The sequence below is a fragment of the Neomonachus schauinslandi genome, chromosome 4 (genome assembly GCF_002201575.2).
Source record: "Neomonachus schauinslandi chromosome 4, ASM220157v2, whole genome shotgun sequence".
Lineage (NCBI taxonomy): Eukaryota > Metazoa > Chordata > Mammalia > Carnivora > Phocidae > Neomonachus > Neomonachus schauinslandi.
The window spans coordinates 40311244-40328160 of NC_058406.1; the positions used below are offsets into that span (position 1 = coordinate 40311244).

At 38.8% G+C, this 16917-nt stretch overlaps 1 protein-coding gene across 4 annotated transcripts in view; it reads left to right on the forward strand.

Annotated features, from left to right (window-relative positions):
* Positions 1–16917, forward strand: part of OSBPL9 (oxysterol binding protein like 9) — a 170518-nt gene that overhangs the window by 49557 nt on the left and 104044 nt on the right. For all 4 annotated transcript variants that reach the window (XM_021684302.1, XM_044914509.1, XM_044914510.1 and 1 more), the window contains one exon: positions 4852–4930. In XM_021684302.1, coding sequence (XP_021539977.1) covers positions 4852–4930 — 79 coding nt within the window. The remainder of the gene's footprint in view (positions 1–4851; positions 4931–16917) is intronic.

Here is a 16917-nt window from a genome sequence, read left to right on the forward strand (position 1 = left end):
TTTTTTTTTTTTTTTTTAAAGATTTTATTTATTTATTTGACAGAGAGCGAGAGCAGGAACACAAGCAGGGGGAGTGGGAGTGGGAGAGGGAGAAGCAGGCTTCCCGCCAAGCAGGGAGCCTGATGTGGGACTCGATCCCAGGACCCTGGGATCATGACCTGAGCCGAAGGCAGACGCTTAACGACTGAGCCACCCAGGTGCCCAACATTTTTTTTTTTTTTTAAACCTCTCTGAGCCTTAGTTTTGTTTTGTTTTCTTTCTTTCTTTTTTTTTTTTTTTTTTAAGATTTTAATTATTTTTATTTGACACAGAGAGAAAGAGCACAAGTAGGCATAGCAGACAGGCAGAGGGAGAAGCAGGCTCCCCACTGAGCAAAGAGCCCGATACGGGACTCGGCATGACCTGAGCTGAAGGCAGCTGCTTAACCGACTGAGCCACCCAGGCGCCCCTGAGCCTCAGTTTTCTAAGAGAAATACCCGTTCTCCCTAAATCTCCAATGTCAGATTTAAATGTGTTATATGAATGTAAGAGATTTCTAACATTTCAGCAGGGAGAGAAAGTATGTGGTTGTGAAGTTACTGTGGGAGTAGCTAAGCTGTGTATTCTTAGCACTGTCTACATTCCTTTTAGGAGTTGTGTGAGCAAATCTGTGTCCCAGAGGAGTCATCATTTCTTTTTTATTATCTTTGGAGCCAGTTTACCAACCCAGTTTCTCTTCTTGCAAAGGGAGGTTGGCCCTAAAATAGCCAGAACTCTGTTTTGTGGGGTTTTTTTTTTCCCCTAAGCCATGAGAACAAAACTTTCTTTGGTACCAGAACTATGACTCATGTCTGAAATATGTGTGTGTACAGAGGACAGGAGAAGAAGGAAAGTCAGGAAATTCATCTGGTTGCACTAGACTCCAGCTCCAGTTACCGTCTATCTGGAACTTGGATAGTGTGACCCTGAAGCAGCACGTAACCTTGGTTAGCCCAAGTACTGATAACCTGAAAGGTTGATCCTCTCATGTCTTCAGAAGAAAAATCATGAAAAGTCACTGAAAAATATATATGTTTATTATGTTGGTATAGTGGGTCTTAAAAGCGGGATTGAAATAAAAACTTTGGCATTCTGATGGACTAGCATAGTAAAGAACTTTGCTTAACAATAGAATATTATTCTATATGTGGATTAGTAAAAGGAGTTTTACTTTACCAAATGTAAGAAAATAAGTAGTATAAACTCAGATAAAGGGAGAGGATGGATGTTTGGTGGGAGAGAACCTGGGGCAATTGGTAAACCTCAAGCTGTCCAACTGTAGAATTTGATAAGAGATGAGAGGCATGGAGCAAATCACTGAGGACATTGTAGGCTAGGCTGTGGTAGAGTGACTGTAACCCCTAACCAGGACATTCTGTTAATTATTATGCCAGGACAACAGGAATAATTGAACTGTTCCAGGTAAATCAGGTCATATGGTCACCTTATTTGAAGGTGAAGAAGAACCATTGATATGGTCACATACCGTACAAGGAACGGGAGGTTAAAAAAATTTTAGGCAGGAGGCTTGGGCAAATCTAAATAATCTTGACTGGAAGGGAATGAGAGAGGTGGGCTAATTGCCAGATGAAGATGTGTAATTGAAAATGATTGTTGTTGGTTAAACAGGGTAAAGAATTTGAACATCTGTAAATGCTGTTGGGAAAGAGCCAGTAGTCAAAGAAGTTGACAATTAGTAGAGTGAGAGACCTAAGGAAAGGTGATAGGGTATGGAGATCTTTTCCATATGACAAGTGAAAAGGAAGCAAGAGTGGTTATAGATGTGGGTGAACTTTCAGGGTAATAGCAAGACCTGATGGGACTAGGAGGTTGTTAGCTAGCTTCCAGAGTTTTCAAAGAAGCATTTGGACAGAGGAGGGGTAAAGTGTAATGGGCAAGAAAAGAATGCTTTCTCCCGTATAGGTTGTCACAGGTACTTAGGTAGAAATATTTCTGAAGCACAGCTTAGGTAATTAAGGGCCATTGAAGGAGAGTTTCAAGAAACAAATGGTCAGCAGCAGCAACAGTGCTTTAGACTGGTGGTATATGACAAAACTGGAGACTACTAGTTTTGTCTGGATGGCTCAGTCGTTAAGCGTCTGCCTTTGGCTCAGGTCCTGATCCCAGGGTCCTGGGATCGAACCCCACATTGGGCTCCCTGCTCCATAGGAAGCCTGCTTCTCCCTCTCCCACTCCTCCTGCTTGTGTTCCTGCTTTCGCTATCTCTCTGTCAAATAAATAAATAAAATCTTAAAGAAAAAAACAAACTGGAGACTACTAAAGCAGTCATTGGAGATCTGTGAGAGTGTAGTTTGGTATAGTGGTGGGAAAGAAGCTAGATTGCAGGAGTGGATGAAAAGTTAAGGCGTGGACAATTTCCAAAAAGCTCCTCTGTGAAAGCAGTGAGAAAGGAGGTGGTAGCTAGGGGGAGATATGGGGTTTTGCTTTTGTTTAACAAATGGTTGGGAATTGAGCTTGAGGAAGGACATTAAAAAAGTGCAATTACTTGGTGTGTTTGGTTTTTCCCCTTGGGGTGTGGAAGAAATGTTGGGGATGAGTACATACAGGGCCTCTGTGTGTTAAGGAGGAAGGGACCATTTGATGACTGTGAAAAGGTTGGTTGGGCCAGATTTTGAATAGTCTTGAATGGCATTATGAAGAAATGTTGACTTTATCTATTAGTCCAAGGAAGGTTTTAAATATCTTTGTCTCCTGTAAGAGTCTGTGCTTCAGAAATATTACTCTGGCAATAGCAAAGACTGGAGTAAAAGGTAGCCAGACTGAAAGGAGACAGATTGCCTATTAAGCATGTAGTGATGAGAGGCTGAATTAGGGCATTGGCAGTTCATGGGATGGAATAGTAATATTTGATAGTTCAGAGGTGGAATGAACACAACTTGTGGTGATGGAATGAAGGAGAACAGGTGTAGAACCTAGAGGTTTCCATCTGAGTTGACTAAGTAACTGGTAAATTCACACTAAGAGACCCAAAAGAAAGAGCAAACATTTGGTAGTGGGGTGATTTATAACAGCTTTATTGAGATATAATTCACATACAATGTAATTCACCCATTTAAAGTATACAATTCAGTGCTTTTAGTATATTCACAGAGTTGTGCAACCATTCCCACAATCAATTTTAGAATGTTTTCATAAACCCATACCCATTAGCAGTCGCTCCCTTTGTTACCCCACCTCTTCCCCTCCCCCCAACCCTAGGCAACCATTAATGTACTGTTAGTCTCTATGAATTTGCCTATTGGACATTTTATATAAATGGAATTATATGGTCCTTTGTGACTAGCTTCTTTCACTTAGCATAATGTTTTCAAAGTTCGTCCATGTAGAGATCACTTTCTACCTTGTATTACGCTCACCTCTTTGCATGTTTTATCTCCTCCTCTGCAATATTAGTGCCTTGAGGGCAGGGACTATTGTTACATATTCTAGAGCTGTATCAAGCACATATTTTTGTATTCAGTTGTAACTTAGGAAATATTTGATACATCATAAGTTAGAAGTTAACTGAGTAACCACAAAATTAAGTTAACCAGAATGATCTGCTCCCATACATGCTTACCCACTGAGATGTGTTTATGTTTGCTGTCATGGAATGAGTAGGTACCGTGCCAGTGGTTCTGGTTCTGACATTAATCGTGTGACCTTGGGTAAATCATTTTACTCTCAGGAGACACTTAAGTGAAAATAAGGATAAAAATCCCAACCCAAACTGAAACTGAGGAATAACTAAAATAATTCAAGTTGATGGGATTTGGATAGAGTTGGGGTTTATCCAGACAGCCTTCTTCTCAGAAGAAGAGATTAATAAATGTTTGGCTCTGTGACCCACTTCTCTTAGGATAGGAGTAGCCTTATTCATGGGATTAGGTATTTTGACCCCTTGATTCTTTTCAGCCCCCATTTTCAAGGTCCTGGCATGCTGTTGCTTTTGTCACCATCCTGGGGCATTTTACCTGTCTCATGTTCTCTAGCTTTTTTCTCTGAAATACTTTAGGTGCTTATTTCTTAAGGACACTAATCAATACACTCCTTATTTTGCATAAATTCCTGTCTCTTAATTCCTGTTGTCTTAATGGGCTGCTTGTAGTTGAATATAAAAAATTAAAAGTTTAAAACCCACCCTATCCACCTTCTTGAAACAAACAACTTATAAATGCAATCCCCTCCTCCATCTTTTGGGGGGTTGTTCGTGCTTTTACTTAAAAAACACATATTGGGTGTGTACTTGAAGGTCATGTATCAATAAATAATATTGTCTTTGACTTCCAAGATCTCATGGCAGTTCAGGGGGAGGAGGCAGACATATAAACAGATAATCACAGCAAAAAGTGGAAAGTGCAGTTGCAGAGCCATGTGTGAGTGGTTATGGGAGCACACTTGGAAGAAGTGATTGGGACCATGTTTTGAAGCAAGTGTCACCTGACATTTCTGCACTAACAAGTGTAACACAGAAGCAGCCTGATGAAGAGGACCTGCATTCTTTGGCCTCACAACAACCGGGTGTGGTGGAGGTTTCTGGCTCCCCATTTTAGAGAGTAGTCCAAAGCTCAGAAAAACCCAGTGGCTGACTCTTGAACATAGCTTCTAGACTCAGCTTCTGTGTTTGTCCCCTCCCCCTCTCATGGCAACCATGCCCCTTATGCAAGAATAAAAGGTAGCCATGCAGAGTACTACAGTGCCCTGCCATCCCCTTTTCTGTGTCGAGCCTACTGCCAGTGTCCCCGGTGCATTGAGCATTCCAGGGCTGTAGCAGTAGTGAATAATGCTGATGTCATTGTTTGCCTTATTGGGATTTTGCTCTTTGTTTCACAGGGAGCTGTGATTGGTATAGACGATGAGGACGACAGCACCTTCACAATAACTGTTGATCAGAAAACCTTCCATTTCCAGGGTGAGCTAAAAGAAGAGATTCTTTCTCTTCACAGTCCCAACTGCTTCTTTCCTCCTCTTTTGGGTGTTTGCTGGATGCCTTGAATGGTTTTGCAACTGATTCTGCATGAATGAGTGCACAGGAACGTTCTGGATGAAGTGGTACTGCAGGTTAGACAGGGATTTGTATCTGCAGTGGATACAGATCTGTTTGAGGTGACTGTGGATCTGGCTGCAATTGGAGATTAAAAATATAAGGGATAGAAATCAGTGAAGGGAGAGAGTGATGGGCTGCTGCTGCTGCTGGCTTGTGTTTACAGAAGGTTGCTGATCTTCTTTATCGAGGAGTATGGTTCCGCCTCTGCATGAAGAGTCTAAAGACTGTGAAGGTTGCAGTGTTTGTTGGTGTAAAACTCAAAATGTAAATTAAATTGAAGCTAGTGGCAACCTTTGGCTTAAAGGTTTTGCTTTGCTTCAAGAACTGCAAGTTTGCATTCATTTCATCTGCATTTCTGTGTCTTGTCTGCCAGCCGTCATTTCTCTGCTATTATCCTTTTTATAGTTAATAACACCAATGCCATCTGCCACTGCTATGTTTCGACATTGCATGCTATGGTTCACCGGTAGAAAGGGTAAGATACTGTATGATCATTCTCATTTCATCTTGCTTTGAAAACTCTAAACCAGCAAATAAAAGTGATTTTAATGATACCATCCTAATGTACCTCTCATCTACTAGGAGTGTTTATAATGTTTTTGTTATTTTGCCTATCCAGAGTAACCTCTATTTTACATTTAAAGCAGTCCAAGAAACTTAGAAATGAGAAGCTTTGGAGATGTTAGTAGTTTCTCTGAACTACAAGTGACAATGCACTGTGATAGATGCTAGGTATACCAGGGTAAATAAATATTAAATAAATTGATAGCTTAAAAATGTTTTGATTATGAAGTCTAACAGTGACCAGGTATGTTATATGAGATGTTGCGACAGCTATTGTCCTTCCATTGCTAGGATAGTATACTGAAGTTATTTTTCTTCATTGTCTTGTTTAAGAAATTGACACATAGAAATGAAAGATGCAGCTTAAATATGATAGAGACAAACCAGTATAACTCAATTGTGATATCTCTAATGCTTTTAGGAAAAAGCATCCTTAAAATATTTATGGTGTTTGGTCATACTCTTTATTCAGAGCTGCTTCATTAATGATGCTTTCCTGAAATTTTCCACCGCATTTAACTTTATAAAACATTTTAAATATTATGAAAGCACAGGGCCTTTATTTTTAGGTTGAATATATAATGCTGCTTATAAACTAAAGCAGATAACACCCCTGCACTGAAACTCTTTACTTGATTAAAGATGAATACTTTAATGTGTTTCAAGTAATAGCTGCTGGATGCAGGTGAAGGCTGCAGTATGGAATTCTCTCCTCTGCAGTTATTAAGGAGATAACTCCTTTGGACTTCCAGAAGCTGTATTATTTGCCTGTTTAAAAGAGAGGAGACTCAGACCTCTAGAGCAAGGGCACCTGTACCTTCTGATTTACTTTTAGATTATTTATGTTAAATAGTCTCATATTTATGTGGCTTCCTTGTAAAACAAGCAATTCCTTTAATTCCTTTAATGATTTAAATGACAAGTGTTACTAAGACTTAAATGTATTTTTAAAATGATTTCTTTCTTATTTATTTATTTATTTATTTGAGAGAGAGAGAATGAGAGAGAGAGCACATGAGAGGGGGAAGGGTCAGAGGGAGAAGCAGACTCCCTGCCGAGCAGGGAGCCCGATGCGGGACTCAATCCAGGGACTCCAGGATCATGACCTGAGCCGAAGGCAGTCGCTTAACCAACTGAGCCACCCAGGCGCCCTAAAATGATTTCTTAGTTCTGAGACTGTCAGATTGATTATTTTCTACTATTATAGTAAGGGGAGCTTCAGGCAACATGACATTATCTGGTTTTTGTAAAGAACTCACCAGGACACTCTATATTCTAGATATTCTTGGCAATAATGAGAGTTATTTCACATAGGCCCTTACTCATAAGAAAATCTCTGAAAATTTGATAAAAAGCTCTCAATGTCTGATAGATCTTAGTTCTTGATTAGAATTGAGAACAAGTTTGGCTGATATATATTAGCATATGCTTAAATGTGTTGAAGTTTTTATTTAATTTATCAGAATTTTTTTTAAAGCAAATAAAGTATCAATTGACGTATCTCTAAAGCTAATTCTACTTACTATCAACTATTAAAGGGAAAGCTAGAATTTGTTGAGATACATTCATTTATTCAACATCCATTTTAGACATTATTTTAAGTTCTGGGGATACAGTAGTGAACAAAACAGATAAAATTCTTTGCCCTCTTGGGTCATCCATTCTGGTAGAGGAGAAAGCCAATAAAATAAAAAGTTACTTATACTTAGTGTGTGTGTGTGTGTGTGTATGTATATGCTAGTAAAATATAAATAAGAGAGTGCTAAATCCTGGGGAGAAAAAAGTAAAGTAGGAAAGGAGAAAATGAAATAGAAGTGAGGTTGTGTATAGGTGGAGGGAGGTGTTGAAATTTGAGAGTGGCCAGGGAAAGACTCATTGGGATGATGCCCTTTGGTGAAAGACCTGAAGGAAGTGAGGGAACAAGTTTTAAGGCTTTGTTGGGGATGGTGGTACATCATTACTAGGCAGAGGGAACAGTAAGTGCAAAAGAGTGTGCCTGCCATATTTGAAGAACAGCAGGGAGGCCACTTCTAGTTGGAATGCAAATAATCATGGGGAAGGGTAGTGGGAAATGAGGTATACGAGGTAACAGAGAAGTTGATCATGTGACCTTGACTGCCATAGAAAGAATGTTGAATTTTATTATGGAGAAGAGAAGCCATTAGAGGGTTTTGAGCAGAGGAGTGACATGATGTGATTTTTTAACAGTATCACTCTGGCCACTCTGTTGAGAATAAAATGCAGGAGGCAGGGACAGAAGCAGGGAAACTAGTTAGGCTATTGTAATTCAGAAGAGAGGTGATGGTGGCTCCCACAGGGTAGCAGTGGAGATAGGGAGGCAGTGAGAAATGGTTAAATTACATATGTATGTTTAATCAACTTTATTGAGGTATAATTAATATACAATAAAATGTACACATTGTAAAGTTCAATGAGTATTGACAAGTTTATTTAGTCATAACTGCTACCACAATCAAGGTATTGAACACTTCTATCACCCAAAAGATTCCTTTCTTCTTTCAGTCTCTACTCCCAGCCGCTGGCCCCAAGCAACCACGGATTGACTTTCTATCACTATAGATTTTTCTTCTGGAGAGTTTCACGTAAATGGAATCATACATTATGTATCCTCTTTTGTCTGGCTTTATTTTAGCTCAGGATAATATTTTTAATATTCATCCATGTTGTTACATGTATTGGTAGTTTTTTCCTTTTTATATTGTTAAGTGTAGTAGTGTGTCTTATGATACTGTATTTTAAAGGTTAAACTATACCATATGAAAGAAAGGAGTCTAGGTTGACACCAAGATTTTTGGCTTGCCACAAGAATGGAGTTGCCATTAACTGGGATGGGGAAGACTGCTGGAGGAACTAGTTTGGGGAAGGGGATGTGGGCATCAGGAGCTTAGCCTTGCACATGCTTATAAACAATTCTAGATGCCTATCAAACATCCAGACAGAGATGTCAAGTAGGCAGTTTGAAGTGTGGAATTTAGGAGAAAAATTCATGCTAAAATAAATTTGGGAGTCATTGGCATATAGATAGTATGTAGAGCCACAAGAATTTAGGAGTAAGTGCAGAGAGACAAGAGGGGTCCAGGTAATGAGCCCTGAAGCACTCCAGCAGCTATTTAAAGGGAATGGAGCTGAGGTAGAACTAACAGAAAAGATTGAAAAGAAGCAATGAAAAAGGAGGAGGAAAACTAGGTGAATGCAGTAGCCTGGAAGCCAAGAGAGAGTATTTCTAGAAGGGGAGAGGCATCAGCAGCTGTGTCAGATGCCCCTGGTAAATCAGTTAAGTTGAGGGATGAGAAGGAATCAGAGGATTTAACAGGTAGGAGTCCACTGATAACCTTGAGAAAGACAATTTTTTTTAAAAGATTTTATTTATTTATTTGAGAGAGAGAGTGCGTACAAGCTGGAGGGAGAGAGGGAGGGAGGGAGGGAGAGAATCTGAAGCAGACTCCGTGCTGAGCACAGAGCCCGACTTGGGGGTGGGAGGAGAGGGGCTTGATCCCACGACCGTTAGATCATGACCTGAGCCAAAATCAAGAGTCGATGCCCAACCGGCAGAGCCACCCAGGTGCCCCGAGAAGAACAATTTTAAGATAGAAATATACAGTGCTTTCAAGCTTTGCTGTGAAGGGAAGGTAAAAAATAACAGTAGTAGCTGGAGAGGGGAATGAGAACAAATTTTTTTGTGTGATAAGGGAAATAATAGTATGTTCCTGTGGTATTGGCAGTGATTCAGTAAAAAGGGGGAAATTGATGCAACAGAGAAGGGGGAGAATTGCTGGGTGGAGTGTTCTTGAGACAGCAAGAGAGGATGGCACCTAATACACAGGTGAGGAGGCTTTGCCTTTCGCTAAGAGCACAGATGGTTCATCCATAGCAACAAGAAAGAAGGTCAAGTGTATGAAAATATATGTAGGTAGTTGTTACCTATCACCTTCATTTCCACTATGGTTTAAGTCTCTAGCTACCCTCCATGTCCTGTATCCTGAAACATCATTTGTTTACAATAAAGAGGATTGGTACCAGGAAAAAAAAAAAAACTTCCCTGAAACAATAGATTACTTGTCATTGCAATGGTTAATTCTGGTAACTTGATATTTCAGAATATCTCCAATTTTAAAGACATGCCATAAAATTATCAAAACAAAGTCAATTTTTTAAAAAGATTTTACTTATTTATTTGACACAGAGGGAGAGCTAGCGAGCAAGAGAGAGAGAGAGCGAGCGAGCAAGCACAAGCAGGAGGAATGGCGGGCAAAGACAGAGGGAGAAGCAGACGCCCCCATGAGCAAGGAGCCCGATGTGGGGTTCGATCCCAGGACTCTGGGATCATGACCCGAGCTGAAGGCAGATGCTCAACCAACTGAGCCACCCAGGTGCCCCAAAACAAAGTCAATTTTAATTAACTTCAGATTTGAAAAAGAAAGAAATATTCTCTGTAGTTTTTTTTCTTTAGATAATTGAAATTACAGTCCTAGCATGTTAGAGATTTAAAAAGGTTTGAAAACTACAACTTCACTCTATCAGAGATTAAAAATAGTTGCCAATTTATCTTTATAAACTGCCTCTTTTTCTTTTGAACAAGGACAAAAAATGATCCCCTTTCTTATCAGTCAGCTAAAGTTGTTTGCATATAGATTCTCTACTAGACATTGAATGGAAAGCTCAACAGACTGGCTGTTTAGTTCAAACATAATTGTGTATATAGTACGTGTAACTCCCCATTCTCAGAACTGAGAGTATACTGGTAAATAAGACTTGGGCCATGATGTCAAGGAGCTTGTAAAGAAGTAACTGGAATGTAATGTGAAATGTACTGTCATAGTAGAAATACGTAGAAGACACTGAAATAATGAAGAGGCAAAAAAGACAGCCACTCAGTGTTTCACAGAAGAGTAGGGTTTTTTGTTACCAAGTAACTATTTTTATAATAATCAAAATTAAAAATCGCAGTAACTCTAAAAATTTCAAGATGTGCAGCGGTATATAATGTAAAAATTAAAGGTTCCAATCACCAGGCTCTGCCTCCCTCCTCTTGCTCCTTATCTCCTCTCTGTCGCAGAGTTCTGAAGGTTGGAGAAGTTTGTTAGGCTGAGAGATATTGTAGCATGTGCAAAGGTATGGAAATATGTTGCTGCCAGTGTGTTCAGAGAACTACGAATGTTTGGTACTGTTAGAACGATGAGGAGGAGATGAGGCAGAGGCCTACATCTAATGTATAGGGAGGTTATATTTTTATCCTGAGGTCAGTGAAGAGCCAGCGAAGCAGAGTTTTAAGCAGAGAAGAGACAGAGTAAGACATGGGCTTTAGATAAATAGTTGATTGTTGTTAAGGCCCTGAATGGGTTAAAGCAGTAGTAATGGAGAAGGAGAAGAGGAAATAGACTTGAGGGGGTTTTTTGGGAGAATTTTTTATTGTTATGTTAATCACCATACATTACATCATTAGTTTTTGATGTAGTGTTCCCTGATTCACTGTTTGTGCATAACACTTAGTGCTCCATGCAGAACGTGCCCTCTCTAATACCCATCACCAGGCTAACCCATCCTCCCACCCCCCTCCCCTCTAGAACCCTCAGTTTGTTTTTCAGAGTCCATCGTCTCTCATGGTTCTAGACTTGAGATTTTAGGAGGTAAATCTGTAGAAACTGGTGACTGCTGGGAAATGGGAGGTTAGAGAATGATAGTCATATAAAGTTAGTGTTCTTGGCATGGCTTACTGTTTGGATGTTGTCAACATCTGAAGTAGAGAAACCACGGAAACGGGTGGTGCGGGACCTCTTACGTCTGTGGGACACATCATAGGTATAGATGGTGATGGCAGTTGGATCTGAGTTTGGGCTGAAGATGGAGATTTGTGGCTATCAAACTAGCAGTTGAAAAATTGAATGCCTAAGAGCTAGGCAGATAAGTAAATGAGTGAGGAGTAAAGCTAGATGAAGACTTAAGCAATTTAGAAAGCTCATGCCCTGTTTGAAGGGTTAGTTGCTACTTAGTTCCAGACAGTTGTAGGCTTTTGGTAATGCTGTCCAGTGTCGCCAGATTGTCCAGTTTTTCAAGAGAAGCCAGAAAATCAGATATTTTTGTGGGTGGGATTTGAGTATGTGTGTGTTAAATCTCCAAATTAAACAATAACAGCAACAAACTGTGTAGGCCGATGAAACGTATCTGTGGGCTAGATAAAACCTCTCTGTATGTTCAGTCTCTGGTTAAAACCATAGAATAGTGGGTGTGAACTTTCTGGGAGATCTGAATGAGAAGAGAGCTGAGGACCAAATCTGGGAGCACATTAGAGTGGAACCATCAATAGGCTCAAAGGAATGATCAGAGAGATTGGGATGAAAGCTATTAGTTTCAGCCTATGCAAGTACTGTATTTAGAGTTGCATGTCAGCAGTTCATATGGCTCAACCTAATAATAGAAGACCTGGTATTTTATAGTTCACACTAATAATTAGAAAAATACCCAGTCATTTGAATTAAGTCTGTTTAATGCTTTAATATGTATAAGGATTTACAGTGTTACTGATAGTGTATTGGGATAATAATAATGATAGCTACATTTATTGGATATTTATTTTATGCCAACACTCTACAGAGTTTTACTTATGTTAACTCTGTTCTTGTGACCTTATGATGTAGGTACTATTACTATTTTTATTTTATAGATAAGGAACCTGGGGGCCACAGACACACAGGTTTTGCAAGGCAGACCTGGTATTTGAACACAAACAGTTGTGCTCTAGGGCCATTCTCCTAACTGCTACAAAAAGTTATTGTAGAGATTTGTTAACTAGTTTATAATTAACTTTTATAATTTTATCAGAAAAGGAATTAATATAAAGCATAAGGAACTTTAAATTACAATGCAGTTTAATGCAATTAAAAATTTTTGTGATATTAATGTTCTACACGTTCCATTACTTAGTAGAAATAGTATAGGGGTGCCTGGATGGCTCAGTCGTTAAGCATCTGCCTTCGGCTCAGGTCATGATCCCAGCATCCTGGGATCGAGCCCCACATCGGGCTCCCTGCTCTGTGGGAAGCCTGCTTGAGACCCTCTCCCACTCCCACTGCTTGTGTTCCCTCTCTCGCTGTGTCTCTCTCTGTCAAATAAATAAAATCTTAAAAAAAAAAAAATTTAGGGGCACCTGGGTGGCTCAGTTGTTAAGCGTCTGCCTTCGGCTCAGGGCATGATCCCAGGGTCCTGGGATCGAGCCCCACATCAGGCTCCATGCTCCACAGGAAGCCTGCTTCTCCCTCTCCCACTCCCCCTGCTTGTGTTCCTACTCTTGCTATCTCTCTCTCTGTCAAATAAATAAAATCTTTAAAAAAAAAAATTCAGATTTAGTATAGTAGTGATGGTGATAACAACCACCACCATTACTACTAGCAAATATCTGTTATGAACCAGGCACAGTGTTTAACAGGCACCGTACATTCCTTCCATAGTTCCTAAACTCCTAAACAATAAGGGTAGCTTTAGAGTTAGAGAAACTGAGGTTTAGAGAAGCTAAGTGTCCAGGATTGGTGGATTAGTGCTCAGGTCTCTCTAGACCAGTAGTTCTTGAAGTGTGCTACCAGACCAGCAGTCTCAGCATCACCTGTGAACTTGTTAGAAACAGATCTCTAGCCTGGCCCCCAGTCATGCTGAATCAGAAACTCTGGAAATGGGCCCTCTGTAGTGATTTTGATGCCCTCTGAAGTTTGAGAGCCATTGGTCTGGATCCAGTGGTTTCACGTTATTCCAGTTTCCTGTCCTAACAACCTTACACATTAGATGGAATATCTCCAATTTATATATGAGTGAAATGAGAGAGAGTCAAGTGATCTGGTCTCGATCTTAGATTGTTATGCCCTAACCTACATAGAAGGGGGGGGGTGTCTTGCCCTAAGCAAACGTGGTGTGTGAAAAATCTGAATTTTTTAAAGATGGAAATTAGATATTTTGGTTCTTCATAAAATACTTTCAAAGGATTTTACTGAAGACGTCATTTAGGTAGTATATTCTCCAAAATGATTTCAAATATGAAATTTGTTTGCAAATTTATTTGGATATACTCTTAAAGCAACACAAGTTGCATAAGACAAAATACAGTATTTTTAAACATTAAGAAATATTTAAATTAGAAGAATCTTCAGGAATTTTGTCTTAGTGGAAGTTCTCTGTGCTTGGACTGATAGCTGACCTTTTCAACTCCGTCCATTAGAGCTTGCTCATTTATTAAAATGCAGAATTACTATAACTCAGCCCAGTGGTGAAGGAAAGTTTTTAATTCAGGGAAGTTATATTGATCAAGTATATTAGGGCAACATTGTCCCTACTGCATTAACGTTAATCAACGCAGCATGGTACATCCTCATCATTAATCATTTAGAAGAATAATAGATCATCATTAGACTAACCCTTGGTTGTAGGCTTAAGTGTCTTCTGCTTTAAAGTAATCATCTCAGCCTTATTATTAGTAAACAAATTCAATTATCTTGTTGATTAATGACTTTTAAAAAAAATTTCCCCCTGCAGTTTTATATTTTTGATTTTTACATGATGACCCCTCCTGAAAACCAAATAAATAACCATTTAAAGACTTTGTGTAAAGGAGGTAAATCAACCATAATTCTTAATTAGATGCAGGCATTAAAGTGTTGTAAGATTAGAGAAAATACATATAAATACTGAACATGATATCTGGCAAATAGCAGGGCTCAAAAATTGTAGCTGTTGCTATTATTTTTTTAAATTTTACCTCATTTTGCTGATGATCATGCTGCTGTTTCTGGGATTCTCTTTTCTTTCTAGCCTAGGGTTTGGGCTATAGGTGACCCAAATTAGGTTTATGTCTGAGATTATACTTCAGTCTGGAAATATCATATAGGGGCAGTGAGTGAAGTCTTCAGAAAAGTTATTCATTAGGAATATTGTAAGATTATAATGTAGAAGTGCCTGACTGTACCTTATACCTAAGGATATACTTGCACATTTTTTTTTAAGTCTTAAAGGGCTTCCCTATCCACAGTGTGCAAGAATAACATCTATTTTCGAAAAACTTTTGAAGCATCTTACTTAAAGTAACATAAATCGGTCATTGTGTAGTGTATTATTAATATGATTCTGTCACTTTGTTAGGCTACATCTGTTTTGGCCTTGTTTGCCTTGGAAATGGACAAAAGAATTAAGTAGCAAATGCTCTTTTCTTATAGATATATTTTATTGCCTTGCTTTAGATTTCTTCCTGAATTTTCTAACATGTATTAACTTTTTTCCTCTTTCCTTTCATTGCCTAATCCAAAGGTTGAGTGATTATGTAGCACCATTCTTCCTATCTGAATAACACTTATCCTTGGCAATCCGTGAAAATATTTTTGAAGTTCTGTATTTCTCCTCATAAACTGATACTTGGCTTCAGCTTCTCAAAATCACCCTATATCCCTTCTATCTTTCTTCCTTCCCTTCTGCAGAATGTATTAAAGATTTAGTATTCTACTTTTTGGCTTCCCCTGGAGAAGGGATTATTTTCTAGCAACTTATATTTGAGTACCGACTGATAATTAATAAATTCAATAGAACTTTTGATAGTAAGATTCTTTAGGAGGTCAGGTTTACCAAATTTCAAGATTAATTGAATCAAACCCAAAATAAAATTTTGCAGCTTACCATTCCCAACCTGTTTTTCTTTCTTTATTCTTTGTGTTGTGGAATAGCACTTCCACTTACCCAATTAACCAAATTTATACAGAAGAAGAGATACAGATACAGAGAAAGTCTAACCAAATACACATTCTCTGTATCTGCATTTTCTGCATTCTCCCTACATCACATGAGTCACCATGTCCATTGGATTCTACCTTTTCTCTATCCCCTAAGTCACTGGCAGAGTCTAAGTCTTTCTCCTTACTTTTGCAGTTTTCTGAATATATCATTTTTAACTTCCTTCTCTCCTTTATTCTAGTCTCTGTTCTGCCGAATTAGCCTCCTTATGATGTCTGGTTGAGCTCTCTAAAACCATCTATTCCTAACCCCCACTCCCTGCCCCCAGTATTATTAAGTCTTAAAGATTGAAAACTCAAATCCTAATTTTTCTTAATTCAAGATTAAGGGACAGTGACCCCTTTACTAAAACCTGGAGTTAAAGTGGTTAGGAAACATCTTCTGCTGGAACTAAAATTATTAGGATAGGGTGCCTGGGTGGCTCAGTTGGTTGGTTAAGCAACTGCCTTTTTCTTAGGTCATGATCCTGGAGTCCCAGGATTGAGTCCCACCTCAGGCTCCCTACTCAGTGGGGAGTCTGCTTCTTCCTCTGACCCTACCCGCTCTTGTGCACTCTTTCTCTCTCACTGTCTCTCAAATAAATGAAATCTTTTAAAAAAATAAAATTATTAGGATATATTTACATATAAATTTGGTGAGGGTTTTCATTTGCCAGGAATAAGTTGACTTAGAAGCATGTGATTGTAGAATGAATTGAAAAGAGCCCATTAATCTACATTTGATTTTCATTGTTTTGACTGAATCAGAGATATCCAGTTGCCCAATACAATGCTGACTCTGTCCAGGAGAAACACAGTATTGCTTCAGATAGTCAAAGCAGAAGTTGTGGGGGTGAGAGAAACACTTCTGTAAATATTTGCTTGTGTTTTATTCAACAGTTTGGAAATTTCAGCTAAAACTATTCCTAGATTTTGAGGAAGTCCGTTGTGGCAGCTTTAAAGGATACTAAGCAGAAGTAATGATTTCTTAGGAAATCAAACCTATTTTTAGATTACAGATATAAAAATGGAACCATATACTGAGTAATGAAATCAGTGGATCCTTACTCCTCATTCAACAAATATTTATTGAACACTTGTTTGCCTGGGATGATTCTCAGGGTTTGGGTTACATCCATAAATAAAACAAAGATACTTGCCTTTGTAGAGTTTACATTGTAGTGACAAGAGAAAGACTATAAATAATAAACATAATCATACACATATGTTAGAAGGAGTAAGTTCAGTGGAGAAAAAAAATTAGAGCAGGATATAGGCGATTGGCCATGCTGGTCTGGGGGGCCATGTTTTATGCTGGTCAGGAGACCTCATTGAAAATGTGTCATTTGAGAAGATGACAAATTATCATTTGTACTGTAAATATTTATTAGTTGCTAAGAACATGTTATACTTTGAGAATTAAAATATGCATCACATTCCATCTCAAACCTCAGGTAAATGTAAACAAACAAGCATTATATTGATAGAGATGCTTTGATAGAAGCGTACATAGATTTTTCTTTAATC